The 26654-nt window shown below is 42.7% G+C and overlaps 1 protein-coding gene across 4 annotated transcripts in view; it reads left to right on the forward strand.

Moving 5' to 3' along the window:
• Nucleotides 1–26654, forward strand: part of NAV1 (neuron navigator 1) — a 436382-nt gene that overhangs the window by 335334 nt on the left and 74394 nt on the right. For all 4 annotated transcript variants that reach the window (XM_072137230.1, XM_072137232.1, XM_072137231.1 and 1 more), the window contains 5 exons: nt 3087–3181; nt 3305–3400; nt 3506–3671; nt 3774–4009; nt 4971–5125. In XM_072137230.1, the coding sequence (XP_071993331.1) occupies nt 3087–3181; nt 3305–3400; nt 3506–3671; nt 3774–4009; nt 4971–5125 (748 nt within the window). The remainder of the gene's footprint in view (nt 1–3086; nt 3182–3304; nt 3401–3505; nt 3672–3773; nt 4010–4970; nt 5126–26654) is intronic.

Genomic DNA, 26654 nt, shown 5'->3' on the forward strand with positions numbered 1-26654 from the left:
AGACACAATGCAGGAAGGAACTTCAGCCTTAAAGCGGAAACATAAATTATTGGGCATTACTTTTGCAGGGGTGAAATACACTCGGTGGAGAAATTTAGACTGGCTCAGGAAGTCCCTAGCACTCACCACAGATGTGAAATAGGATAGTTCGACCTCCCTCCAGTCATCATCAGACAGGTCAGGGATATCGCTTCTCCAGTGCCCCAGGGCTTTATCAAATGGCCTGTTTTTTTGTTCTTGTAGCAGGGTGTAGACCTGGGTGAACGGCTTAGGGAGGTCCGGGGTGCCCATCAGAGTCTCTAGTTTGGAGAATTTCACAGTCAGGCTGTGGGAACCTAACTGGGCCCTGACGGCGTGCCGTAGTTGCGTATGGTGGAAGCTAGCAGTAGCGGGCTCCCTCTCTTATCGCATTAAAGCCAAGTAGTTCTACATCATCCAACCCGGGAGGGAGAGCAAGTGAGAGAGCCAAACCATAATGGAGTCCTGGGTGAGAGAGGGGGGAGCTGTTTTCTCCCACCAGGATTTGCGCCCTGCGCCAGCACACCACTACTGTACGCAAAGGTAGTGGAATAATAGATGGGGATTTACACTCACCGGCCACTTTATTAGGTACACCATGCTAGTAACGGGTTGGACCCCCTTTTGCCGTCAGAACTGCCTCAATTCTTCGTGGCATAGATTCAACAAGGTGCTGGAAGCATTCCTCAGAGATTTTGGTCCATATTGACATAATGGCATCACACAGTTGCCGCAGATTTGTCGGCTGCACATCCATGATGCGAATCTCCCGTTCCACCACATCCCAAAGATGCTCTATTGCAGTATGGCAGTATATGGGGATTTTCCTCATTCATTACGATGTGCTATCAGCACATTGTAATGAAGGGGTTAAAATGAAATAGCCTCGGGTCTTCGGAAGACCCGAGGCTACCATGGAGACGGATCGCCGCCCCCGATGACGTCACGGGGAGCGGCGATCCCAGGTAAGATGGCGGTGCCCATGCGCTGCCGGCAGCTTTGCACCGATCGTGGGTGTTACCGGTAAGCCTTTGCTGCAATATGCAGCAAAGACTTACCGGCTATGGAGAGGGCTCAGCCCGTGAATACACGGCGGGCGGGCGCGATTACCGGCGTATAAGATGACCGCGGACTAGACAGAAGATTTTTCTGTCTTCAAAAGTCGTCTTATACGCCGGAATATACGGTATATAAATTTGGGAGGAAAGATCATCTTAAAGATGTTAATACGACCGTATAAGGATAGGGGGAGGGTAGACCTGGCTTTCAGGCGAGACTCGGTATTAGTTCAAAATTTAATTCCCCATAGGCTTGAATCTTGCGTGCTACCTGCACTGCTAGGTATTTAAAATTGGATACCACCTCAACCGGGACTGGGAGGGGAAGGGCGGTGACCCCCTTCTCTGAAAGGGGGAAAAGGGCAAATTTGTCCCAATTACCCCACGAAGACCCGAGAAACCCCCATAACAGTCAATCAAGGATAGGAGGGATATTAGAGAAGGAACCACATCCCCAAGGTACACAAGTGTATCATCAGCGTACATGGATACTTTTTCAATTATACTACCTCCAATAATGCCCTTGATATCATCAGAGTGAGGAATAGCCACAGCAAGGGGTTCGATGGCAAGTGCAAAGAGGAGGGGGATAGTGGGCACCCCTGTTTGGTACCCCTGGCCATTGAAAAGGGGGTGGAGATGTTAAGGTTGGTCCTAACCCTGGCTTTGGTGGTATAATAGTTTGACTAATGCTATGAAGCGGGGGCCAATACCCAATCTAGGCATGAGGGCCCACAAGTAGGGCCATTCCACTGAGTCAAAATCTATCCAAGGATAGTATGAATGCAGGATCAGTCAAGCCCCCCGCCTCTGCAATGTTAAGGTGCAGTCTTTGTATGTTTATATCAGTTCCCTTTCCGGGCATAAAGCCTGTCTTGTCCGGGTGAACCAGGGACAGTATTACTTTATTGAGTCTAGTGGCTAATATTTTTGCTAATAATTTAAGAATTTAGAAGGGATATTGGGTATGAATCAGCGAGCAAAGGATCCTTCCTGGGCTAAGGTAAAACTACAATGAGGGCCTCTCACATGGATTCAGGGAGGGAACCTCTTTCCAGCGCCTCAGAGTATAGGCGTAGGGGAACCAAGGAATCACAGTTGTCCCTGTTCCACTCACCTCCCAACCCATCAAGACCAGGAGTCTTACCGTTGGGAGTGACTGTATAGCCAGTTCCACCTCCTCGCCGAGAGTGGTGCGTCAAGCTCGGACGACTGCACCATTGTAAACTTCCACAATGGAAGATTGTCAAGGAATTGGGCCATCTCAGCTGAAGAGGCGGATGATCTGGAACTGTAAAGAGAAGAGTAGAACACATGGAACACCATGTTTATAGCCCCGGGTTCTGTAACCAAGGCTCTGCTGCCATCAAGAATAGAGGGGACAGAGGCACCGGGGCTCTCAGCCTGTGAGAGATATGCCAACAGCTTCCAATTTTTATCTCCAAACTCAAAGATGTATGCCTCTCTGGCCAGCAAGCACTTACTGGTGCATTCTTTTACAGCAACTAAATGATTCCTTTGTGCCTGCGCCCAAGCTCTTTTTCTCTCTGGGGTAGGGTGTTCAAGGTATTCCTTTTCTGTAGTAACCAGCGTAGATGAAAGCTCTTCCTCCTGCGCATTTTTTGCATATTTCACATTGTTTTACAGCTCATGAGATACATGCTGTATACAGACAAAAAGAAATTACATAATTATACCATTTCCAAATGAAACCATAGAAATGATGCAAGAAATTAATCCTTAATGAGGAAGAAAAGGTTTTGCAGAAAGTGAGTGTACAATTGTCCAGACATTCTTTATGTGAATGTGCTGTGGGCGGATCCTCATCCACATGCATGAAAAAAAATAAATGTTATGCCATGACCTCATCTTGAACTGAATCAGAAAGAGTAATAATATAAACTGAACAATACATAATAATACTTATCTGTGGTATATATTTTACAGATATTTTTTAATATGTTAATATTTTTTAAATCCAGACTTGTACATTGTATGTCTTTTTCATAGATCTTTCACCAATGGATGGAGTAAACACTTCTCTTCAACGGGAAGTTACGCTACGCACTGTAGTGAGAGTGCCCCCACAGCATATCATTAAAGGTGTAAGTTCATCCATTTTAAAATAAGATCAGTTTGTAAAAAGCATAAAATATATACATTTTGTAAATTGTAATTTGGTTATCTGTTGCCGACTTCAGAAAACAAATTATATACTTGTGTTTTAGGATCTGAAGCAGCAGGAATTCTTTTTGGGCCTTACAAAAATTTCTAACAAAGCTGACTGGAAAAGCCTGGATGATGCAGTTTGCAAAATTTTCCAGGTAAATATTTTTACTTTTATTTATGGGTTTTATTTGCATGCTTATAGATGGTTATGTTTTTTCTTTGATTCTAATAAAAAAATCTTTATGTATCTTTACTTTTAGGATTATGTTTATCAAGTTGACCCTGGTGCAACATTAAGTCTAGGGAGGGATTCTGTGAGTGGATACAACCTGGGGCATGTTAGGAGGGATCTAGAAATACAAGCTCCTGACACTCCCCCTTCCAGGAACCTACGCAGCACAACAAATATCATTTTACACTTAAAAGGTTGGATGACACGTCTAGCAACAGTTGTCTGTTTGAATATTAATTTTGACATGTTAAAAGTATAGACTTATTTTTTCTCTTTCTGCAATATGTCTCTTGCAGGTCTGAAGGAGAAATGTGTTGACCTTCTTGTATTCGAGTCCCTAATCCCTAAACCCATGCTTCAGCACTATGTTAGTTTGTTGCTTAAGCACCGACGGCTGTTGTTGTCTGGTCCAAGTGGCACAGGGAAAAGCTTCCTAGCACATAGATTGGCTGAATATTTGGTGGAAAGATCAGGAAGAGAGGTGACTGAAGGTATTGTCACTGCTTTCAACATGCATCAGCAGTCTTGCAAGGTTAGTGAATCTTTTCCCCAAATAATATTTTTATTTATTAATATTAATAATAAATGTTAATAAATTATATTTATTAATTTTTCTTTTGTTCTTTGTTTAGTAATTCTGCAGCAAAATAGCTAACTCCGCTTTGCATAGTACTGCATTCTCACACTTGGAGTTAATGACCTGTGTTTTTAAATCAAAATTAGTATTTCAAGGTTTTTAAATTTAGCTGGCCCTAGGTGTGAAGGGCAGAAAACATCTGATAGAATCTTTTTACCCTTGTGTTACCATAATTAAAGGAAATCTTCCATCAAAATCAAGCACGATAAGCCAAGAACACTGTGACTGTGCTAATCTTTTTTTATAATAATATGATATATGATAATATTTATTATCCATGGTCTCCTTCATTCTAAAAGTCTACTTTTAAAATTATGCTAATCAGCCAGAAAGGCTTTGGGGGCATTACCAGAGCCCCTTAGTACTGTAGCTTCTCAGGTTGTTACATTGTGCTGGAGAACACTGCTCTCTTATCACTTCCCTCTCCCTCTGCATGCTGTAATCTCAATCAGTGGAAGCAGGGAAGGGCTTCTGCACTGTATAACAGTCTGTGACACTTCCAAACTTAATGTATAAGCACTGGACATGAGGGTATATGCTCTACCCAGCAGCTTGGGCTTGGCAGCCAGACAGCTTAATGTAAAAAGTCCATGACAAAAAAGCCTATTGTAAAGTACAATTTAATTTAAATCTAGCATTCTTATATAAATTGGCTGTACACTTGGGAAGCAGTGGATGATTTTTAATGAAATGGGCATATCCTGGTTACAGGAATCAGTGTAAACTTCCTTATATTAATGTAATAATTGTGAACTTTTCTTATGTTAAAGTAATAGAAAAGCGCTTTCATTATATTTTCTATATGTAATCCAAGGAAATTATATTGATATGTGTTACTTTTACCTTTCTTTAATAGGATCTGCAACTATATTTGTCTAACTTGGCAAACCAAATTGACAGAGAGACTGGACCTTGTGATGTCCCTTTAGTCATTTTACTGGACGATGTTAGTGAAGGTGGAGCAATTAGTGAATTAGTGAATGGGGCCTTGACCTGCAAATATCATAAGTGGTAAGGGTTTGTGGAAAAGTTTATCTACACTAAGTAAAATTTCAAAATATGTATTCTAACATATGACTAGGATTTGAGAAATTAAGGATTAGTCTTTAATCTACTTAATGCATTTATGTGTAAAAACTTTTTGGTAGATTTAGTATGTTGTCTCTGTCAGGTTTTTAGAGATTTTTCCAACCCGCATGACGCTTTGGTCATGTCAGGTTGGAGACCTGGGTAGACAAGTGTGTTCATTCCACATATACCAATTGGAGGAGACTATTGCACCCATATCTATTTAGAAGACCCCCCTATTTTGTTTTGTTAATATTGTCATACAAATACTTATATTTACAGTGGTTACTAGATCAATAGTAATCTCTATGACTAGCACTTGTTATATGCACTTTTCGGTGCTTACACATAAAAAGCTTGTCTGTCTGCATAAAGTGACAGAATTCACACATTACAAATATTTTCTATATGAGGGTCACAGGAATCAATCACAAATAAAGCTGTATGCTAAGATTATCAAAATTATATCACTTAAAAATATAGTGGGTAGAGCAGCATGACTTATGTTGGCACTACACTGCCTCCAGTGAAAATTAACATTTTTCTGATGCACAAAAATCTTATGCAGAGCCTTTGAAGACCACCACCAGGATGAAAGACTGTATGCAAACGAGCTTTGAGGGGCTCCAGATTCCATTAACACCCATGGAGCCTGGAGCCCCTTAGGGTCATTTGCATTCTGTCTTTCATCCTGGTGGTAGATGCCCTTTAACAGTCATTCCTCAACATCTCAACCATAGTGAGCTGTACTTCGACCATCTTCCCTCTTATTCACACGAATTACAATGCATGAGGCATTTTCCATAAATGCGGTTCGGATATGTTAATGGTCTTCTCATTTCCAAGTTTCTGATACAGTCATTTTACAATTCTGTACTGATGTACTCTAACTGGTGTCAGCATTACATTGCATACTCCAAAAATACAGATTCCTTTATAGATTGTTTACTTTGGTAATGCATCTGCAGATCCACACACTATAACTCTTAGCCAGAGAACAGACTTTACAGATGATCACTAATGAACTCCAACCTATAATCCTACAGTGTTGATCTAGAGGATGGCAAAAAAAAACAAGTGTGATGCCAATTGGGCCAAAGTAAAAACTCCTTTTTGACCTCAATATGACAAGTTCCCAAAATTGTACACAATATTTCATGTGTGATGTGACAAGGGATTTGTGTAAGGGGAAAATTGTGGGGGTAATTTATCATCAGTTGTATGTCTGTCTTTGGAGTTCTGTTGCTGTATGATTCATTAAAGTGTCTATTGACTTTGATCATTCTGTTGCAGGAAGCCACAGAAAATAGATTAGGGCCTGGCGTCAATTTGCGCCCAAATGAAAAATTGCAATTTATGAATGCAGTCCTATTGTGAAAATTATTCTATGCAAATAATGAATTTGGTGCAAGCAGGGTCTATGTCATAGTTATTTGGTGCAATGAAAAGTTGCAAAGCAGCACAACAAGACCACAAATAAATAAAATGAACAAAAAAAGAACCCATCACCCCCAATGACTATATTATGGGCATCTATACCACATGACACATTGCATAATTTTATTTTCCTTAGAGGCACTAGTCACTAAAATTAGGTTTGCGGGTAACCAGTTCCTCCATCAATGTAAATTTTTATGTCATCCGTTGTCAGTGGTATTGTAATCCGTAGTACTGAAAAAAAGACTTTCACTACTTTTTTTTTTATTTAAAAAAAAAACTGATTCATAACGGATGGAGTCAAACTGATCATAACGGATGACATTAATTTTTTTTTTACATTGAAGTAGATGGGACAGATAGTGTCAGTTTTAGTGTCAGTGACAGAAATAGTTAATATATAAATAAAAAAAGAGATGAAGTATAGATTATAGATAAATATGATGTATAGAAAGAAAGATAGGTAGGCAAATAGAAATAAGAGATCAAAAGGTAGATAGGTAATTAGAAAGATTGGAAAATAGTTCCAAAAAGACTGAAACTGGTAGAAATTAAAATATGGGGGGTTGTGGCCTGCTGCTGACATGCAAATAACTTATACACTGGGTTTCTCACCCAATCCTCCAGCAAATCACTGCAGCTATACCTGGCACCAGGTCTAAGGGTTGCTCTGCAAGGGGGGCTCCCTGTGGTATGTGGAACTTTACACCTCCGGCTGCCACTGAGTGATTGAAAGCCTTTGCCCGCTCTGACTCTCCAAGTGGCCCCAGTCCCGCCACGTGACCTCTGGCTGCAACACCTCTTACTGAGTCGGGTGCTGTCGCTATGGAGGAGCCTGAGAGAGAGCCAAGACTACGTGAGGTATTTATGAAGCTCCTCACGGTTATATAGGAGTCCACTACCTCCTTAACGACTAAGATAGAGGTGGTGAAGATTGACATGGGGCTCCTACAGAATGACATCCAAAAGCTCAAAGAGCATGTCACTGAGACAGAAACCCGCATTTCTCAAATTGAGGACTCTTCTGCTAAGGTCCCTGGCCGTATACAAGCTCTGGAATGGGCAGCAGTCAAATGGATGCAGAGAACAGAAAATTACGGAGAACCAACTGCAGCAGAATAAGTTGAGGATCCTGAGGTTCCCAGAACGTTCTGAAGGCAGGGATTCTGTTGCTTTTGCAGATGCCATGCTCTCTCTGCTTTACGCCATTCAGCAGGTGTATGGGCTATCTGTGCCCCTTCCTCCCCCAGGGACAAGACTGAGGCTAATGCTTGCACGCCTGATCAGCAGCATCAACCAAGATGCTTTGCTGCAAGCCACAATGCTACCATCCACTTCCAGAATGCCTGGACGTCTCCATCTTTCTTGAATTCTTGGCGGCTCTCCAGAAGTCCAGATAATCCTTCATGGGCATCAATAAACGTCTATGTGAGCTGAATATACAGTACAGTATGTCCTTTCCTGCTCATCTGCAATTCGTATATGTGGAGCAATCCCACTTCTCCACTTCCTCTGCGGAGGCAGATTCATTGATTGATTGATTGATTCCTTGATTCCTATCCAAGCCTTACCTGATGATGGTGACACCTGGTCTGTCCAGGGTCATACTCAATCTCTTGAACTCTGGTGTGGACACTTGAGTTGTATAATATACTGTTTGACAATGTAATATGTACTTAAAGTTATAAGATTGAACCCAGTCTACTGGAGCAATAGTCTTTTATAACACCACCCAGTACAGACTACCCCCCATTGAATTGCCACATATTTTGTAGCCTAACTTCATTTTGTCAGATTACTTAACTTAAATTGCTTGTCAAAGTAGAGAGCAAAGTGTTTTGTTAATAAGTTTTTTCTCAACTGTCTTGCATAAGTCTGAGAGATGTCATTAAGTGTATTGTCTTGGAACGTGAGGAAGATGGGTACTCCTCAAACCACACTCCTGCTGAGTATCCAAAAGTTATGTAACTGGGTGGTATGGGAAGCCACAGAAAGTTACTCCCAGTTATATAAATACAACTAACCAAAACAAAAAAAATCATGCCATGTAGTAGAAAAGATGCAATATTAATCTTTATTAAATCATATCAAAATGTAAAATCGTAGCCAACAGTAAAATGCAATTTACAAAGGTGCATATCACAATACATGTTATCCACTATCCTATCCTGCAAAATCACATACTTGATATATATGATAGATCAACATTTTACACAAAAAGACAAGCAAAAACATTTACCACTCAATACAAGGATAGATACCAGGAAATACATAGGTAATACCATAGCAAAAGGAGGGGTGTTTCGCAATAGCGCTTCCTCCGGGGGAATGTCTGGTCTCTGTTAGCCTCTTTTCCTTATAAACAAGTCCCCAGCCAAAAGCCAAGCTAAATCAATTACCTGCATCTGTGGTTTCAGAAAGCAAGGTGTTGTGTGACAAGAGCAAACACGGAAGTAATAAACTAGAGGATACCTAGTGAGCGTGCGCAAGTTAACAATTGAGATGCCGTGCAACACAAACGGTATATGCGCTTGCGCCAAACAAAAAAGCTGGGATTGTTATCGTCACTAATAATAGGTGCTACTAATATTTAAACATGAAATAAAATCATACTTAATCAGTGTAAGATTAAAGGGAACCTGTCACCAGGAGACCCATTTTTAGCACTCCCCAATGTCCCCACAGAGCATAGTACATACACTGCCAAAGTGTTTTTGTATTAAAAATTGTTTTTACAGAAAAAAAGATATGTTATATTGTACCTTTCGTTAGCATGTGCTGTTCCCCCCACCCTTTGGGGAACAGCTTCTCCATGTGACCTTTTCAAATATATGAAAACACCCATCACTGGGCTTAGCGACACCCCCTGCTCCTCTACAGCCAATCCCGAGTGTTGGGAGTTATTCATATATTTGAAAAGGTCACATGTTTCCCAAGGGTGGGGGGGAACTGCTCTTTTCCAGCCCCTCCTAATTGGCAACTGCCTAGTCACACATCAGATGCTAATGAAAGGTACAATCTAACATATCTTTTTTTCTGTAAAACCTATTTTTTATACAAAAACACTTTGGCAGTGTATGTACTATGCTCTGTGGGGACTGGGGGAGTGCTAAAACTGGGTCTCCTGGTGACAGGTTCCCTTTAAATAGTTATACATTTGAAAAGCCAATTATAATAATAAAAATCTGAAATAATGCACACAATGCTACATAAAAGTGACAGAGAATTTGTTTTACATAGTAATAATTTCACTCCTGCATACATGTATATTCAATGTTACAGTACACATATACAAATAAGATATATACAAGTGAAAAAATAAAAATAAAGAACAAAAAAACGTGATAGTGCTCTCCAAACGTGAAGTGAAAACACGTGATATAATAATAAGTAGCATATAAAAAATATTGCATAAGCCTATGGAGGTAGTTGATGTATAATAGTTTAATGAGCAGTAAGGATTCTTCTAATGTTGTCCACCATGATATCTAGAGATTAGTTAAAAAAGAGGAAAGAAAAAGGGAAACAAATAAAAAAATATAAGTTAAAAAACATATAATGAACACAGTATTAAAAAGAATCCGATTTGCAAGGGGAACCTAATATCGTAGACTGTGGATATTACAAAAATGGGGAGAAACTAAAGTTTTCATTGAGTCCTTTCGGAGATATACCGTCACATTGGGCGAATTGCGGTGCAAAATAATTCGACATCACAAATGATGAAATGCATATCTGGGTCTAAATGTAGACCAATAAACTTTAGTACATCCGTCGTGTCTTTCAAATAGGTGGCTAGCGTTTCTACTAGTGGCCGCAAGTGAAAGTCAGTTTCCAGATTGTCTTGCATAGACTCTCAATACCTGACACAATTGGGTGGCCAGGTGGATTTGAAAGGCGTTTATAAACCTTAGGAAGCAAGTAGAAGCTTGAAATCTTAGGGTATTTAGGAATCAAGCCTGTCACTTGTTTCTCAGATAAAATATTACCTTCCACTGCCTCCATAAGTAAGGCACTCAGTTCATCTTTATATTTGGTAAGGGGTTTAAACGTTAGCTTTTTATAGCATGTAGTGTCGCGAGCTGGCGAAAGGCCTCTTTTTCATAATCATTAGTGGGCCACAACACTACATTTCCCCTTTTGTCCGAGGGTTTGATCACTACATCCCTCATCTTGCCTAATTCCATGATGACCTTTCTCTGTACCACAGTATAGTTGTTATCTCGGCTCGCCCTAGGTATCTTTTTTAATTCCTGGGTAACCAGTTTTACAAAAAAGTCTATGTTGGGATGATTGGATAACACCGGAAATTTATTAGAGCAGGGAAGTAAAGAGGCTATAACTTTACCTCTTAAATTTTCCCTGCTCTGTTCTTCAAGAAGATCTTTGTATGCTTGTAATGCTAGATGTTCTTGATCTGCAGGGGATACATGTCCTTCCCTTGAAATTTTTTTAAAAAGCAAGTTTTCTGGCAACAGATGTAAATCTTTTACTGCTGAAAAGCAATCAAAATAATCATAGGGTGAGAAGGTTAACCCCAGACCCAACAACCTCCATTTGCGTATCAGTCAGTTCAGGCTCATCAGGCCCATCTTTTTGGTTGTTGTCTTTGATACGGTTCAAATCTCCTGCTGTTCCTCATAGGTCTTGTCTCGCTATTATCAGAGGATACCTGAGATATTCCACCTATAGATGAGAGAGATGACAGGACAGGATTCCTGTTCCAAGGGTTATTTTGGGGGGTCCTACATTTATAGACCTTCCTCAAGGCCATATCATGCACATCTCTCTGAAATTTCTTAGATTTTTAGCTTTTAAATGTATTTCTCCCAGACTTTGAAGGAATCCTCCAGTTATGAGTTGAATATATCCTGTTCTACAAGAGAAAGAAGTTGTTTAATCTGTGTTTGTACATTACCGACCTCCATATCCAAAGACATCCAGCTGTTTCGAGTTATGTTCGATAATTAACTGCATCAGGGTCTGCAAGCTTTTATTGCAGATTTCTTCCAATCTAGAGAAAAAGGATGGATCACCAAAGACTGGAAAAACCTGGATACGAAGGCCTATGGGAATCATATTCTTCAAGGTGTAGTTCTCTAACGACAGTCGGTTCCACCATAGTTTTTTTTTTTTAAATAAATTTTACTTTATTTAACCCCTTCCCGACATTTGACGTAATAGTACTGCATCGCGGGAGGTACGTCAAGCTTATATATTAACACCAGCAGCAATACTAAAACAAATGCAATTTTTTCTATTCTAGTTTTGGACAAATATAAACAAAACTATATAAATGAGGTATCACCGTAGTCGTAGTGATCCATAGAATAAAGATAATATATTATTGTTATACTACAGTGAACACCCCCCCCCCCCCCAAAAATGCTAAAAATCCCAAAAAAAGAATTGATGATTTTATTTTCCTCCACACGTAAAGTTAATAAAATTGCTTCAATAAGCTAAAACCCCACTAAAATGAAGGTTTTTCTACAGTGCATCTCGTCTCGCAAAAAATAAGACCTTATTTGTCTAAGTTGCTTAAAAAATAAATAAAGCTTGTATAGCCTATTCCCGACGCGTGTTGTCATAGAATGGTGCAGCGGGCAGTGACTTTCCAACACGGTTCAGACACAGTGATCGTGGCAAGATGGCGGCTGTTCCTGACAGCCATCGATCCTGCCCCATGGACCAGAAGGGTTGCGTCCCCCCCCTCCACCCAGTTCATGATCGCTGCTATTGGCTCATCTATGCAGACCAGCCAATAGCAGCAAATTTACTTATGACGTCAGTAATACTGATCACCATGTCTGTAGACGCGGTGATCGGGGCATGGTGGCGGCTGTTCCTGACAGCCACCAATTTTGCCTTGCATGCTAAGTAATCTACTAGGCCAGTGTCATAAACCAAAGCCAATCTTGAACTAGAATAAAATGCAAGAATTTTATTGGTATGCTCTAAAAACCCTGAGGAAGCCGCAGGAACGCGGCGATACGCGTGGGGATGTCTTTCCTCCAATCATAGATGGACTTGGAAGATTTATTAGTATCTTTTATATTTATATTGCTGACGTTATGATATCATTGTCATCACCATTGATGATTGTTTGATCTGCATTTATCTGTACTTCATAGATTGCCAGATTGGTAGGCATTGGTGAGGAGGAGCACACTGTTGTATATTTTCATAGTGGCAGAATGGCACATTAGGAAGTGTCTCATATTGTATGTGTTTTTAGAGCATACCAATAAAATTCTTGCATTTTATTCTAGTTCAAGATTGGCTTTGGTTTATGACACTGGCCTAGTAGATTACATAGCATGTTGTGCAATTCCAGTGTTTTTTCCACACATATTAATTATTGGTGGAGAGTCAACTAGTCTCATAAAACAATTTTGCCTTGCGGTCAAAAGGGGTTTTGTTGCCCCCCTCTGTCCATGTTTGCCGCTATTGGCTGGTCCATTTGGTCCAGCCAAAAGCAGCAATATTCGTCACAATGGGCATCTAAGTCTCTGGATTTGTTAGCAGATCCTTTAAATGCTCCAAGTTCTTTATTTATTTATTTTTTTATTATTATTATTTTTTATTTATATTCCAAGTGCTTTAAAAGGCAAACATCTCTCTTTCCTTCTAGTGTGCGCCCATACAACATTTTATATACACATGTGGGGTACTTTTACACATTTTGGGGGGTTATTAAATTTTTTTTATCCCTTGTGGCTATAAAAATTAGGGGAAAATTTTCACCTTTTTCCTATTTAAGTCCTAATTAAATCAAACACCTAAATTCTCTAAGGGGTGTGCTTTCCAAAATGGTGACACTTGTTGGGTTTCCCCTCTGTTTTGGTACCACTACGGCTCTCTAAATGCATCCTGACACATGTAAAGGATGTCTGTCAAATTTGGCTTCTAAAAGGCCAATGCCCCTCTTTCCCTTCTGAGCTTCACTGCTGTACTAGCATTGTACTAGCATTTCTCCCGAGTATAAAAGTGCCCCACACATGCAAATAAAATGTTGTATGGGTATACAACATTTTATTTGCATGTGTGGGGCAATTTTATACTCGGGAGAAATGCTAGTACACATTTTTTGGGGTTGTTTCATCTTTAATGCCTTATGGCATACAAAAATTAGCCGTAAAAGTGACTTTTTGGGGAAAATTTTCATCTTTTTCCTTTTAGGGATCTAATTGAAGCAAACACCTGTAGGGGAAAATACACATATTACACCTTGCTAAATTCTCCAAAGGGTGCATTTTCCAAAATGGTGACACTTGTTGGGGTTCCCCTCTGTTTTGGTACCACTACGGCTCTCCAAATGCATCCTGACACATGTAAAGGATGTCTGTCAAATCTGGCTTCTAAAAGGCCAAAGCCCCTCTTTCCCTTCTGAGCCCTACTGTGTACCCATACAACACTTTATATGCAAAAGTGGTTTAATTCTGTGCTTAGGAGAAATAGTTTTACATATTTATGGGGGTTGTTTCATCTTTTATCCCTTGTGAATTGAATCAAACACCTGTTGGGGCAAATACACAAATTACACCTTGCTAAACTCTCCAAGGGGTGTACTTTGCAAAAGGGTGTCTCTTGTTGGGGCTTTCCTCTGTTTTGGTACGATTAGGACTCTCCAAATGCATCCTGACACATGAAAACTTTTTTAGCCATACTTGCCCTCCAAAAACGAAACAACGCTCTTTCCCTTCCAAGTGCCCCCTTGTATTCAGGAGGAATTGCACTAAACATTGTAAAATGCATTTTCCTTTTTAACCCATTGTGGATGTGCAAATTTTAGTGTTCAATATTTACAAGATAAGATGTATTGTATTGTACAAGATATTGATCTATTGTAAGATAAAATTACATTTCTGTAATTTCACTTTCATTTATTTTTCACCCCCATCAAACGCTCAAAGGGTTTACAAAATTCCCAAAGGTTGTTTTGAATATTTTGAGGGGTGTAGTTTCTAAAACGGTTTTGATGATTTCTGTGAAAATCTGAAAAATTGCACCTAAAGTTATAGGCCTCCTAACATCCTAAATAAAGGAAAAGATGTTTGAAAAATGATGCCAAGTTAAAGCAGACATATGGAAATTGTTAGTTATCAAGTTATTTTAGTGATATGACCAACTTTCCAAAAAGTTGAAAATTTTGAATTTGGAAAACATTGTTTTTTTCAAAATTTTTGTCAAATTTCCATTTATTTCATAAATAAATACTAAACATATTGATTAAATTTCTCAACCAACATGAAGTACAATGTGTCACGAAAAAAAAAATCTCAAAATCAACTAGATATGTTAAAGCATTCCAAAGTTATAACCACTTAAATAGACACGTCAGATTTTTAAAAATGGGCCGTGTCAGGAAGGTGAAAAGTGTTTTCAGCGTTAAGGGGTTAAGCAAATCATCTTATACAAAATGCATAGACATAAAATTCATAGTTACCATAACAGCAATAAACACAGCAAATATACAATTCCATTACAGAATCACTACATAATTTGGCTTTCCTTAATAATTCAAATAATAGTATAAAATAATAGTATAAAATATTTCCCCTCTTTTCCCCAAGACCCTCCCCTTCCCTCCCCCCGGTGGCTGGTGATTATGCACGCCATTAAAATGGATTCAAGGGCTCTGGGGTTATCAAACCACATTTTACGCAATCTGTCTCTAGCCCCCTCTTATTTCATCTCATAGTATTCTCCCATAATCATGCTATCCATCTTACTCTTCCATAACTGGACCTTGGGCTCTGTCACAGTACAGTATGACCTTTCTTGCCATCAAAGGACCCTTCATAGAACAAAGAATCATTTCGGCTGACCCCTTCACTCCAATCCTAGTGCCCAAAATACAGATCTTAAAATCATATGGAATGGAGCAATCAAATGAATCTTGTAAACATTCAATTACTCCGTCCCAATATTGGGTCAATTTTGTGCATCTCCAGATCATATGGACTAGGCCAGCGTCCACCAGGTTACATCTGGGACACTTCTCCTCTTTCTTATTTAGTACTCTAGGGGTGTAGAACACTCTATGGAGCAGAAAGGGATACTACATAAGAAAAATTGCATGTTGTTTGTTTAATCATTTTTAATGCGTCCATCCATTCATCCAAAGATAAGTCTACTATTTCCCTCTTCCATTTTTCATAAGAGTATAATGCTGGGGGAGGCTTTTCGTCACATAAGGCCTTATATATTTTTGCCATTAGTCCCTTTGGTCCCAACTTGGAATTAAGAATTTTTAGGAGGGGATGCTGCTCTTCCCTATACTTGCCACTAGCTACAATAGATCTGAAAGCATATCTTAGTTGGGCATATGGTAGCCAATCCTTACTACTCAATTCAAAATTCACTGACAACTCCTCCAAAGGTTTCAAACCATTCACCCCCATTATCTGGTGCACATAATAGATACCTTTCTAATGCCAAAATTTATGTCCCTCAATAGGTGCTAAGGTCCAATCCCAATCTCCCCATAAAGGTGTTACGTGTAAAAAATGTTTCCACTCCAATTCTGTATTGACCTTATTCCACACCCATTGCATCAATTTAAATAAAGTAAAGTTGATTTTAAATTCCTCCCTAACCATTTCCTTCGATTCAAGCAAACTCCATACCCTGAGCTCCTACAAATAATTATATCTTTCCCCCTACATGAAGTAAATATCCTCTATATTACAATCCCTTATATTTAGCAATTGTGTTGCCAGGAAATATTTCCTAAAATCCAGGAGGCCTAACCCTCCTTCCACCGGTGCATACAATTTCTTTAAACTTATCCGTGCCCTTTTTCCTCCCCAAACTAATTCTCTTATTATAACATCTAATAATTTAAAACAACCTTTGGCTATTATCACTGGACAATTTTGAAAAAGAAAAAGAATTTGTGGCAAAAATATCATCTTACAAAATACTACTCTTTCGGCTATGGACAAATTTAGGTTCTTCCAGATATAAACTTTTAATCTCAACTTGTGTAGTAGAGGTATGACATTTAAAGCTATATAATCCTGCAGATCTTTACCCAAATATTTCATCACTGACACCCTTTGGAGCTGGCCAAGAGCCTGAACCTCCTATGACAATGAATCCAATGGGAGAAAAGAGGATTTACTCCTGTTGATTTTTATGCCGGACATCCTGCCATGATGTTCTATCATATCAATTATTGCTTGGATCATATTCCCTGAGCTGTCTAGCATGTCATCTGCATAGAGTTGCAATCTATATTCTCTGACCCCCCTAATAAAGCCCCTCAACAAGCTACTATCTCTCAAAAGGCAAGCCAAAGGCTCCAGTTAAATTACAAATAACAAGGGGGACAATGGGCATCCTTGCCTTGTACCCCTAAAAAGTTGCACTGCCACTGAGGCCTTCCCATTTATACTCACCCTTGCAGTTGCCCCCTTATACAACAGCATCACCCAGCTAAAGAAAAGAGGCCCAAAACCCATGGACTCAAGGGTCAGGTTCCACCATAGTTTAGTCCATCGGTGTTGTAAGTTTTTTAGTGTAGTTTTTAAGTCTTTGATTCTCTTCAAATTCGGATCCTCAGCTGCTTCACTGTGGCTATAAAAAACCACATCTGCTTCGAGACGCCACTTTGATTCATGGGCCCAAAAGTCCATATTTAAGACAAACCTCTGTAAAAACTACAGGAATATAAGTATCCAAAATTTATGTAACTGGGTGGTATGGGCAGCCACAGAAAGTTACCCCCAGTTATACAAAGATGCAATATTAATATTTATTAAATCCTATCAAAGTGCAAAGGATGCAAAAGGTGCATATCACAATACATGTTACCCACTATCCTATCCTGCAAAATCACATGCTTGATAATTCTACACAAAAAGGAAAGCAAAAACATTTACTACTCAATACAAGGATGGATACCAGGAAATACATAGGTAATACCATAGCAAAAGGAGGGATGTTTTACCATATAGCCCCCACACGTGTTTCGCAATAGCGCTTCCTCCGGGGGAATGTCTGGTCTCTGTTAGCCTCTTTCCCTTATAAACAAGTGCCCAGCTAATGGCTAAGCTAAATCAATTACCTGCATCTGTGGTTTCAGAAAAGCAAAGTGACGAGAGCAAACGCGGAAGTATTAATAGGCGCCCGCGCCAAAAATAAGTATGGCATAAGTGTTGCTTATAAGGTGTAATAAACTAGTCGCAGAGAGGATACCCAGTGTGTGTGCGTAAGTTAATAATTGAGATGCCGTGGGACACAAACTGTATATGCGCATGCGCCAAAAAAAAAGCAGAGATTATTATTGTCACTAATAATTGGTCCTAATTATATTTAAACATGAAATAAAGTCATCCTTAATCAGTGTAAGATTACATAGTTATATAGTTGAAAACCAATTATTATAACCAAAAGCCCCAGCGACTTGTGTTCCTAGAGGCTAATGATGTCCTCCCCAACTCATCGGCATATTGGGCCCTTAACAGAAACAGAAGCACCGAACATTCTTTACTCAACAAAAGTTTTTGCAGCATGGCAACCAGTCCAGTAGTCTTTCGACTCACCTCATCCATCAAAAAAGGTATCTTCTGCTATTTTGCGGATTAATGACTTAGCTGGCAATCCTTAAGACTGATTATGCTTAGATTTTGTCCACATTCCTTAATTTCTGTATAGCTCCCATTATGACAAGTTCCCAGCTGGTGAACTACCTAAGAGAACAGTCATTTCCTTGTTTTACAAGTATAATAATAAGGGTCTTAAAATAACACTGAGACATCCAAATTAATTATCAGGTGGATGGCTCTCGGCAAGGATATATCCGGTTGCGAGAGGAACAGCAGAAGATCATTGGCGCATAATGCCAGCAGATCCTACCGGTCTGCTACCACCATACCTCTATGCACTGGGTTGCTGTGAAGACATATGGCAAGGGGCTCAACCGCCATGGCGAAGAGAAGGAGCGATAGGGGACAACCCTGGCGGGTGCCCCTCCCCGCCTCCGAGCTAGGGGACGTCTGTCTATTAAGAACAGTGGATGCCCTGGGACATGCATCAGGTTCAGACAGCAGGTGTTCTCCTTATGGAGAGATTGCCAATTAAGGCCACCTTAAAGGCATGTGGAGACTTGAAAGCCATAGATCAGTGATGGCGAACCTTTTAGAGACCGAGTGCCCAAACTGCAACCCAAAACCTAATGACTTATCGCAAAGTGCCAGTACGGCAAATTAACCTGAAAACTGACGGTTTAGTTTAGAATCAATTTACACAGGACTGTCTGAGCTCGGATTACAGCAGTCCTATACACACTGAAACGCCACTTTTACACCATTTTACATCACATAAAAGAGTAATAAAAAGTTATCAAAAGGTCACGCAGTCCTCAAAATGGTAGCAATGAAAACAACGGCTCATAAAGCAAAAAAACCCAAACCTCCCCAGCTCCGTGCACTAAAGTTATCAGCGTCACAAGATGGCGAAACTATTTTCTTTTTCGTATACTGTTTTAATTTTTGAAAAAGTATTAAAACACAATAAAACCTACAAATCGGGTATTTTCTGTGAGTTTACCGAACCAAAGAATAAAGGAGACAAATGATTTGGAGCGCACAGCGAAAGTATTAAAATCCAGCTTCCCAGTACACGACATGGAATAATAAATGAGAAGTAAAATATGTTACGCAAAAAAATAAGCCCTCACACAGGTATAAATATATAATATAATATGCATATACATAAATACATACATATAAATACATATGTTACTTACTCTTTGGTTGTCCAAGGTGGCGGCCATGCTGGCAGGCAGAAGTTCAGGTGTCTGTTGTTCCAGGGGGGGGGTCAGTAGAGTAGATGGGCAGAGGGTGGGCGACCAGAGTTAGGGCGGGGGGGGGGGTAATGCAGCATCTGGAGTTCGGGGCAATGGGGTTATGAGGCATGAGTTCCAGGGGAGGGGGTGATGCAGGGCAGTGACCGGAGTTGAGGGGGGGGGGGTAGTGAGAGCGGCCGGAGTTCGTGCAGGCAAATTGCAGTAGTGGGCGGAGTTTGGGCGGGGGGGTAGGGGTGCGATAGCAGCTGGGGTTCGGGCGCAGGGGCTTGTGGTAGCGGCGCAGTAAGTTTCGGGCCGGTTGCTTAGGGGAGGGGAGGGGCGGGAGTGGGCAGGAAATCAGCCTCCTGCTGATCTATGCCCCGTGGATGCGCGAGTTAAAAAAAAAAACCTCACCTCGTTCCTCCGGCTGATCACTGCAGCGCAAACGGAGTAAGGTGCCCAGCGCTGGCAGCGTAATGACATCATTTCGCTGCCAGCGCTGGGACGCTTACCGTCCTGTGCGCTGATGTGATCGTAGTGACAGAGCAGGAAGTGTCAGCACCCTGCTCTGTCATGGCTGTTAGCAGTATCGGAGCGCAGCTCCGATACTGCTAACAGCCATGACAACCAGGTGTGGACAGTGGTTGTCCGCACCTGGTAGTGGTTAGGAGGATGGGGCGCGTGCCAGCAGTGAGGGCTCTGCGTGCCCTCTCTGGCACGCGTGCCATAGGTTCGCCATCGCTGCCATAGATGCTTCACTCGGGAAAAAAAAAGTCTGTCTCTTCCGTTTCTCATTCAAGCAATGCATGTATTTTCGGCCTTTATTCAACCAAGCCTCTCTGTTAATGTCTGTGGGGTTGGCTATGTAAGCCACCTCCAATGCTACAGTAATGGCCAAGGTCCCTTTCCTCCTGTGCTGTGGACCTCTTAACCCTTTTTATAGAGCGTTGCAGACACTCTCTAAGAAATCCCTTAAGGGCCTCCCAAAGTGATGAAGGGCTAGGTAGAGAGTCATTGACTTCTAAAAACTCAGAGTCTGCAGAGTCGCTCAGAGGTCTGATCCCCTTCAACAATGAGTGACAGCCAGAACGGGTGGACCTTCCTAATGCTAGTCAACTGGCCTCGCGGGGAGCATTGGAGTGTGGCCAAGATTGGTGAGTGGTCTTAGATACCCCTAGGTAAGTGAGCTATCGTGGTCACCCAAGAATAAGCCAATCCATTCCCACATAAGTAGTCAATACTAGAGAGGGAGTTTCGTCCCAGAGTGTGGCAGGTATATTCCCTAGACTGAGGGTGGCGGCTGCGCCACAAATCATACCAACCCATTTCTGAGAGGAATTGTTGTAATGGGGTAACACTTGGAGCTGGAGATTGCGAGCCCGGGGGGCAGTATTGTAGCGTTGGGATATGCTGCCGCAAAGTTAGCAGCCTCACAGAGGATTTCCAGGGAGGAGGTGGGCGGTTATATCTAATTACCACAGGCACACAATTGATCCAGACATGGATAAAAAGGTATCTACCCTCCTTGTCTGTCCGCAACATCCCTAGCTCCCATTGTATTGACCGATGGATCAATACAGGGTTTTTGCAAGCAGTGTGTGGTTTGGGGGGGTCTCGGTGGCAAATTAGTTTGTAAACAACGTATTCCTCCTCCTAATTTCTCTCATCCCCCCCCCCCACATTACATTACATTATTTCCAGCAACAGAAAATACAGCAGCATACAGCATGAACAGTGTAAAACGGCTAAACAGAGAACACACCAATAAAGGTTTGAACAAGAGACCCATTAGTGTCAGCGTATACAAAACAGTACTTGGCTAGGAAACAATAGGCGTAGTCTGTACTAGGCGTAACCGTGTCAGACTAATGCTCCGGGATACTGGGTTTCGACTAATATGATATGTTATGAATCTGCAGCAAGCAGATAACGGAACATGGGCATATTCAAAGGGCCTGGCGATGTAGTAATAAAGGATGTAAATGATCAATATATTACCAGAGTCCCCTGCTATGCCCACAAAGTCAGTCCTTGGGTGGGGAAATAATTCCCTCCGTGTTCCTGAAGAGGAGCCAGATAATGTGGATTGTCAGTTTAGCGGTGTGGAGATCTGGGCAAGGTGTTGACCCATGCATCATCTGCAGAGGTGAAAAACTTGGTACGTTCCTCTCAGCCATGCTGGAAAGGACATGCTGTACTGGATGTTTAGCTCACGCAGCCATTTTTTGCCGCCTGTAAATGACGCTCTGGATTTCTGTAGGGCTGCTGAAAAATCCGGGAAAGTAGAGACCGCTGAATTTTGATATTGAAAGGAGCCTTTAGGTCTGGCAGCTTGCAATAAGGCATCCTGATCCTTACTGTTCATGTCCGGTGCAGGCCACGCCCCCCCCCCCTCCCCCGTTTCCAATAGTTTTAAGCACCTTGGTATTATACTAACAAAAGATTCACCTAGTGTACACTCTGAAAATGTATTGACCTTATTTAAGGATAAATTCAAGCTCTGGCCCTGTTTTCCTTGTCATTCCCCGGTAGGATAAACTTAGTGAAAATGGTGGTACTCCCTAAATGCCTCTACGTGTTACAACACATTTACATGCCAGTACCCCATTCCTTCTTCCGATCCTTGGATTACGTAGTGATTTTCTTATTGTTGGCCCCATCTAGGTCCAAACTGCAACTTACTAAGCTTCAGCGCTCCAAAACTCAATCTGGAATGGTTCTGTCTGACTTATTTTAACTGACCAGCCATGTAATATTTCTTAGCTCTTGGTTAGAGCGCACTACATCTATCACCCTGAACAATACTTAGCCCACCAGCTGGGCCCGACTTCCCTATGGCCAGTGTTGGAATGCTCTATTCAGTTTGAGGGAAGCTGCTCCCGATTCATAATACAGCACGTATTTTCACATTACTTGCATTTCTGCAAGAAAAAAAAGGTCCTTAGATCAATATAAAAATTAACTTTTATTATTTACTATTAATAAAATCAGACCAATGTCTGTATTGATATTTACTCAGAAATTATGTGCTAGCCAACAAAAAGGTGAGATAAAAACGTAGTGTGGAGCAGGGGCGTTGCTAGGGTGGTAAAAGATCCGGGGCACGGGCCCCAATGCATGTGTATTGCACTTTCAGTAATGCCCCTTCTGTACATGACCCCCTCACATGTGGTTGTGCCAATAACAAGGTTACTTCTGGTGTATACAGCTAAAGAGAACAAAGGAGAAATCCCCATCACCACATCTTATGTTCCTCATTGTCCCTACACCTTGGTTCCCTGGCAGTGTTATCTGGCTGCCGCCCCTAACAATCTCCCCAAATACTGTAAGGCTGCGCTCACACCTTTGTCTTGCATTTAAACAAAACCAGGTGCGTGTTACCCATCACATGTGTATTACTAGAAAATATATGTGATCAAACCAAGGCCTGTGCTAGTGCCATGTGTGAACACGCTCCAAATGTCCCCCACACAGCCCCCCAGTAAGTAATGTGCCTCACACAGTCCCCCAGTAAGTAATGTGCCTCACACACAGCCCTCCAGTAAGTAATGTGCCTCACACAGTCCCCCAGTAAGTAATGTGCCTCACACAGTCCCCCAGTAAGTAATGTGCCTCACACAGCCCCCCAGTAAGTAATGTGCCCATACAGCCCCCCAGTAAGTAATGTGCCTCACACAGTCCCCCAGTAAGTAATGTGCCCCACACAGCCCCCCAGTAAGTAATGTGCCTCACAAAGCCCCACTAGTAAGTAATGTGCCTCACACAGTCCCCCAGTAAGTAATGTGCCTCACAAAGCCCCCCAGTAAGTAATGTGCCTCACACAGTCCCCCAGTAAATAATGTGCCTCACACAGCCCCCCACTAAGTAATGTGCCTCACACAGCCCCCCAGTAAATAATGCGCCTCACACAGTCCCCCCAGTAATGTGCCCACACAGCCCCCCCCCCAGTAAATAATGTGCCTCACACAGCCTCCCAGTAAATAATGTGCCTCACACAGTCCCCCCAGTAAATAATGTGCCTCACACAGCCCCTCAGGAAATAATGTGCCTCACACAGCCCCTCAGGAAATAATGTGCCTCACACACAGCCCCCCAGTAAGTAATGTGCCTCACACAGTCCCCCCAGTAAATAATGTGCCTCACACAGTCCCCCCCAGTAAGTAATGTGCCTCACACACAGCCCTGCACTAAGTAATGTGCCTCACACAGCCCACCATTAAGTAATGTGCCTCACACACAGCCCCCCAGTAAGTAATGTGCCCCACACAGCCCCCCAGTAAATAATGTGCCTCACAAAGCCCCCAGTAAATAATGTGCCTCACACAGCCCCCCAGTAAGTAATGTGCCCCACACAGCCCCCCAGTAAATAATGTGCCTCACAAAGCCCCCCAGTAAATAATGTGCCTCACACAGCCCCCCAGTAAGTAATGTGCCTCACACAGCCCCCCCAGTAAATAATGTGCCTCACACAGCCTCCCAGTAAATAATGTGCCCACACAGTCCCCCCAGTAAATAATGTGCCTCACACAGCCCCCCAGTAAATAATGTGCCTCACACAGCCTCCCAGTAAATAATGTGCCCACACAGTCCCCCCAGTAAATAATGTGCCTCACACAGCCCCCCCCCAGTAAATAATGTGCCTCACACAGTCCCCCCAGTAAATAATTTGCCTCACACAGCCCCCCAGGAAATAATGTGCCTCACACACAGCCCCCCAGTAAGTAATGTGCCTCACACAGCCCCCCAGTAAGTAATGTGCCTCACACAGTCCCCCAGTAAATAATGTGCCTCACACACAGCCCGCCAGTAAGTAATGTGCCTCATACAGCCCCCCAGTAAGTAATGTGCCTCACACAGTCCCCCAGTAAATAATGTGCCTCACACAGTCCCCCCAGTAAATAATGTGCCTCACACAGCCCCCCAGGAAATAATGTGCCTCACACAGCCCCCCAGTAAGTAATGTGCCTCACACAGCCCCCCAGGAAATAATGTGCCTCACACAGTCCCCCCAGTAAATAATGTGCCTCACACAGCCCCCCAGGAAATAATGTGCCTCACACAGTCCCCCAGGAAATAATGTGCCTCACACAGCCCCCCAGGAAATAATGTGCCTCACACAGTCCCCCCAGGAAATAATGTGCCTCACACAGCCCCCCAGGAAATAATGTGCCTCACACAGTCCCCCCAGGAAATAATGTGCCTCACACAGTCCCCCCAGTAAATAATGTGCCTCACACAGTCCCCCCAGTAAATAATGTGCCTCACACAGTCCCCCCAGTAAATAATGTGCCTCACACAGTCCCCCCAGTAAATAATGTGCCTCACACAGTCCCCCCAGGAAATAATGTGCCTCACACAGCCCCCCAGGAAATAATGTGCCTCACACAGCCCCCCAGGAAATAATTTGCCTCACACAGTCCCCCCAGGAAATAATGTGCCTCACACAGTCCCCCCAGTAAATAATGTGCCTCACACAGTCCCCCCAGTAAATAATGTGCCTCACACAGTCCCCCCAGGAAATAATGTACCTCACACAGTCCCCCCAGGAAATAATGTACCTCACACAGCCCCCCAGTAAGTAATGTGCCTCACAATGTTCTCCCCCTTCCCTAGTCCCTATCATGTTTCTCACCTCACAGATGCAGCTCTCTCTCTTTCTGTGCACTGCTTTCCCCGGCAGGTCATGTGATCATGACATCATCACAGGTCCTTCAGCCTCTGGAACTCCCGGAGGCTAGGTCCTTGCAGGGGAAAGCAGCGCCTGCACTCGTTCTTATCACGATCTGAGGACACAGATCGTGATGAGAACGAGAGGGAAGGAATCTCCCGGGCAGCGGGGCAGATGATCTGCTGACCCGAGGAGATTCGGGGCACTGGCCAAAAGATCCGGGGCACGAGCCCCGGATCTTTTGACCTAGCGACGCCCCTGGTGTGGAGGGAGTAAGTACTGTATAATGTATAGAGACTGTATACTGTATAGAGATGGGAATCCGGGTATTTGTGGGAGTAGGTGTGTGTTCACACCAGTGCGTCTATATAGGAGTTAATTGGATGAGTAGGGTGTTTAGATATCCCCCTTAAGAAGTAATAAGCTCTGCTGTAAGGATGACTCCTAAAGTCTGCACACACACCAGGGGCGTCTCTAGGTCAAAAGATCCGGGGCTCGTGCCCCGGATCTTTTGGCCAGTGCCCCGAATCTCCTCGGGTCAGCAGATCATCTGCCCCGCTGCCCGGGAGATTCCTTCCCTCTCGTTCTCATCACGATCTGTGTCCTCAGATCGTGATAAGAACGAGTGCAGGCGCTGCTTTCCCCTGCAAGGACCTAGCCACCGGGAGTTCCAGAGGCTGAAGGACCTGTGATGATGTCATGATCACATGACCTGCCGGGGAAAGCAGTGCACAGAAAGAGAGAGAGCTGCATCTGTGAGGTGAGAAACATGATAGGGACTAGGGAAGGGGGAGAACATTGTGAGGCACATTACTTACTGGGGGGCTGTGTGTGAGGCACATTATTTCCTGGGGGGACTGTGTGAGGTACATTATTTCCTGGGGGGACTGTGTGAGGTACATTATTTCCTGGGGGGACTGTGTGAGGCACATTATTTACTGGGGGGGACTGTGTGAGGCACATTATTTACTGGGGGGACTGTGTGAGGCACATTATTTCCTGGGGGGCTGTGTGAGGCACATTATTTACTGGGGGGACTGTGTGAGGCACATTATTTACTGGGGGGGCTGTGTGGGCACATTACTGGGGGGGCTGTGTGAGGCACATTACTTACTGGGGGGCTGTGTGAGGCACATTATTTACTGGGGGGCTTTGTGAGGCACATTATTTACTGGGGGGCTGTGTGAGGCACATTATTTACTGGGGGCTTTGTGAGGCACATTATTTACTGGGGGGGCTGTGTGGGGCACATTACTTACTGGGGGGCTGTGTGTGAGGCACATTACTTAATGGTGGGCTGTGTGAGGCACATTACTTAGTGCAGGGCTGTGTGTGAGGCACATTACTTACTGGGGGGGACTGTGTGAGGCACATTATTTACTGGGGGGGACTGTGTGAGGCACATTACTTACTGGGGGGCTGTGTGAGGCACATTATTTACTGGGGGGCTGTGTGTGAGGCACATTATTTCCTGGGGGGCTGTGTGAGGCACATTATTTACTGGGGGGACTGTGTGAGGCACATTATTTACTGGGAGGCTGTGTGAGGCACATTATTTACTGGGGGGGGGG

The sequence above is a fragment of the Engystomops pustulosus genome, chromosome 2 (assembly GCF_040894005.1).
Source record: "Engystomops pustulosus chromosome 2, aEngPut4.maternal, whole genome shotgun sequence".
NCBI classification, from domain to species: Eukaryota; Metazoa; Chordata; class Amphibia; order Anura; family Leptodactylidae; genus Engystomops; species Engystomops pustulosus.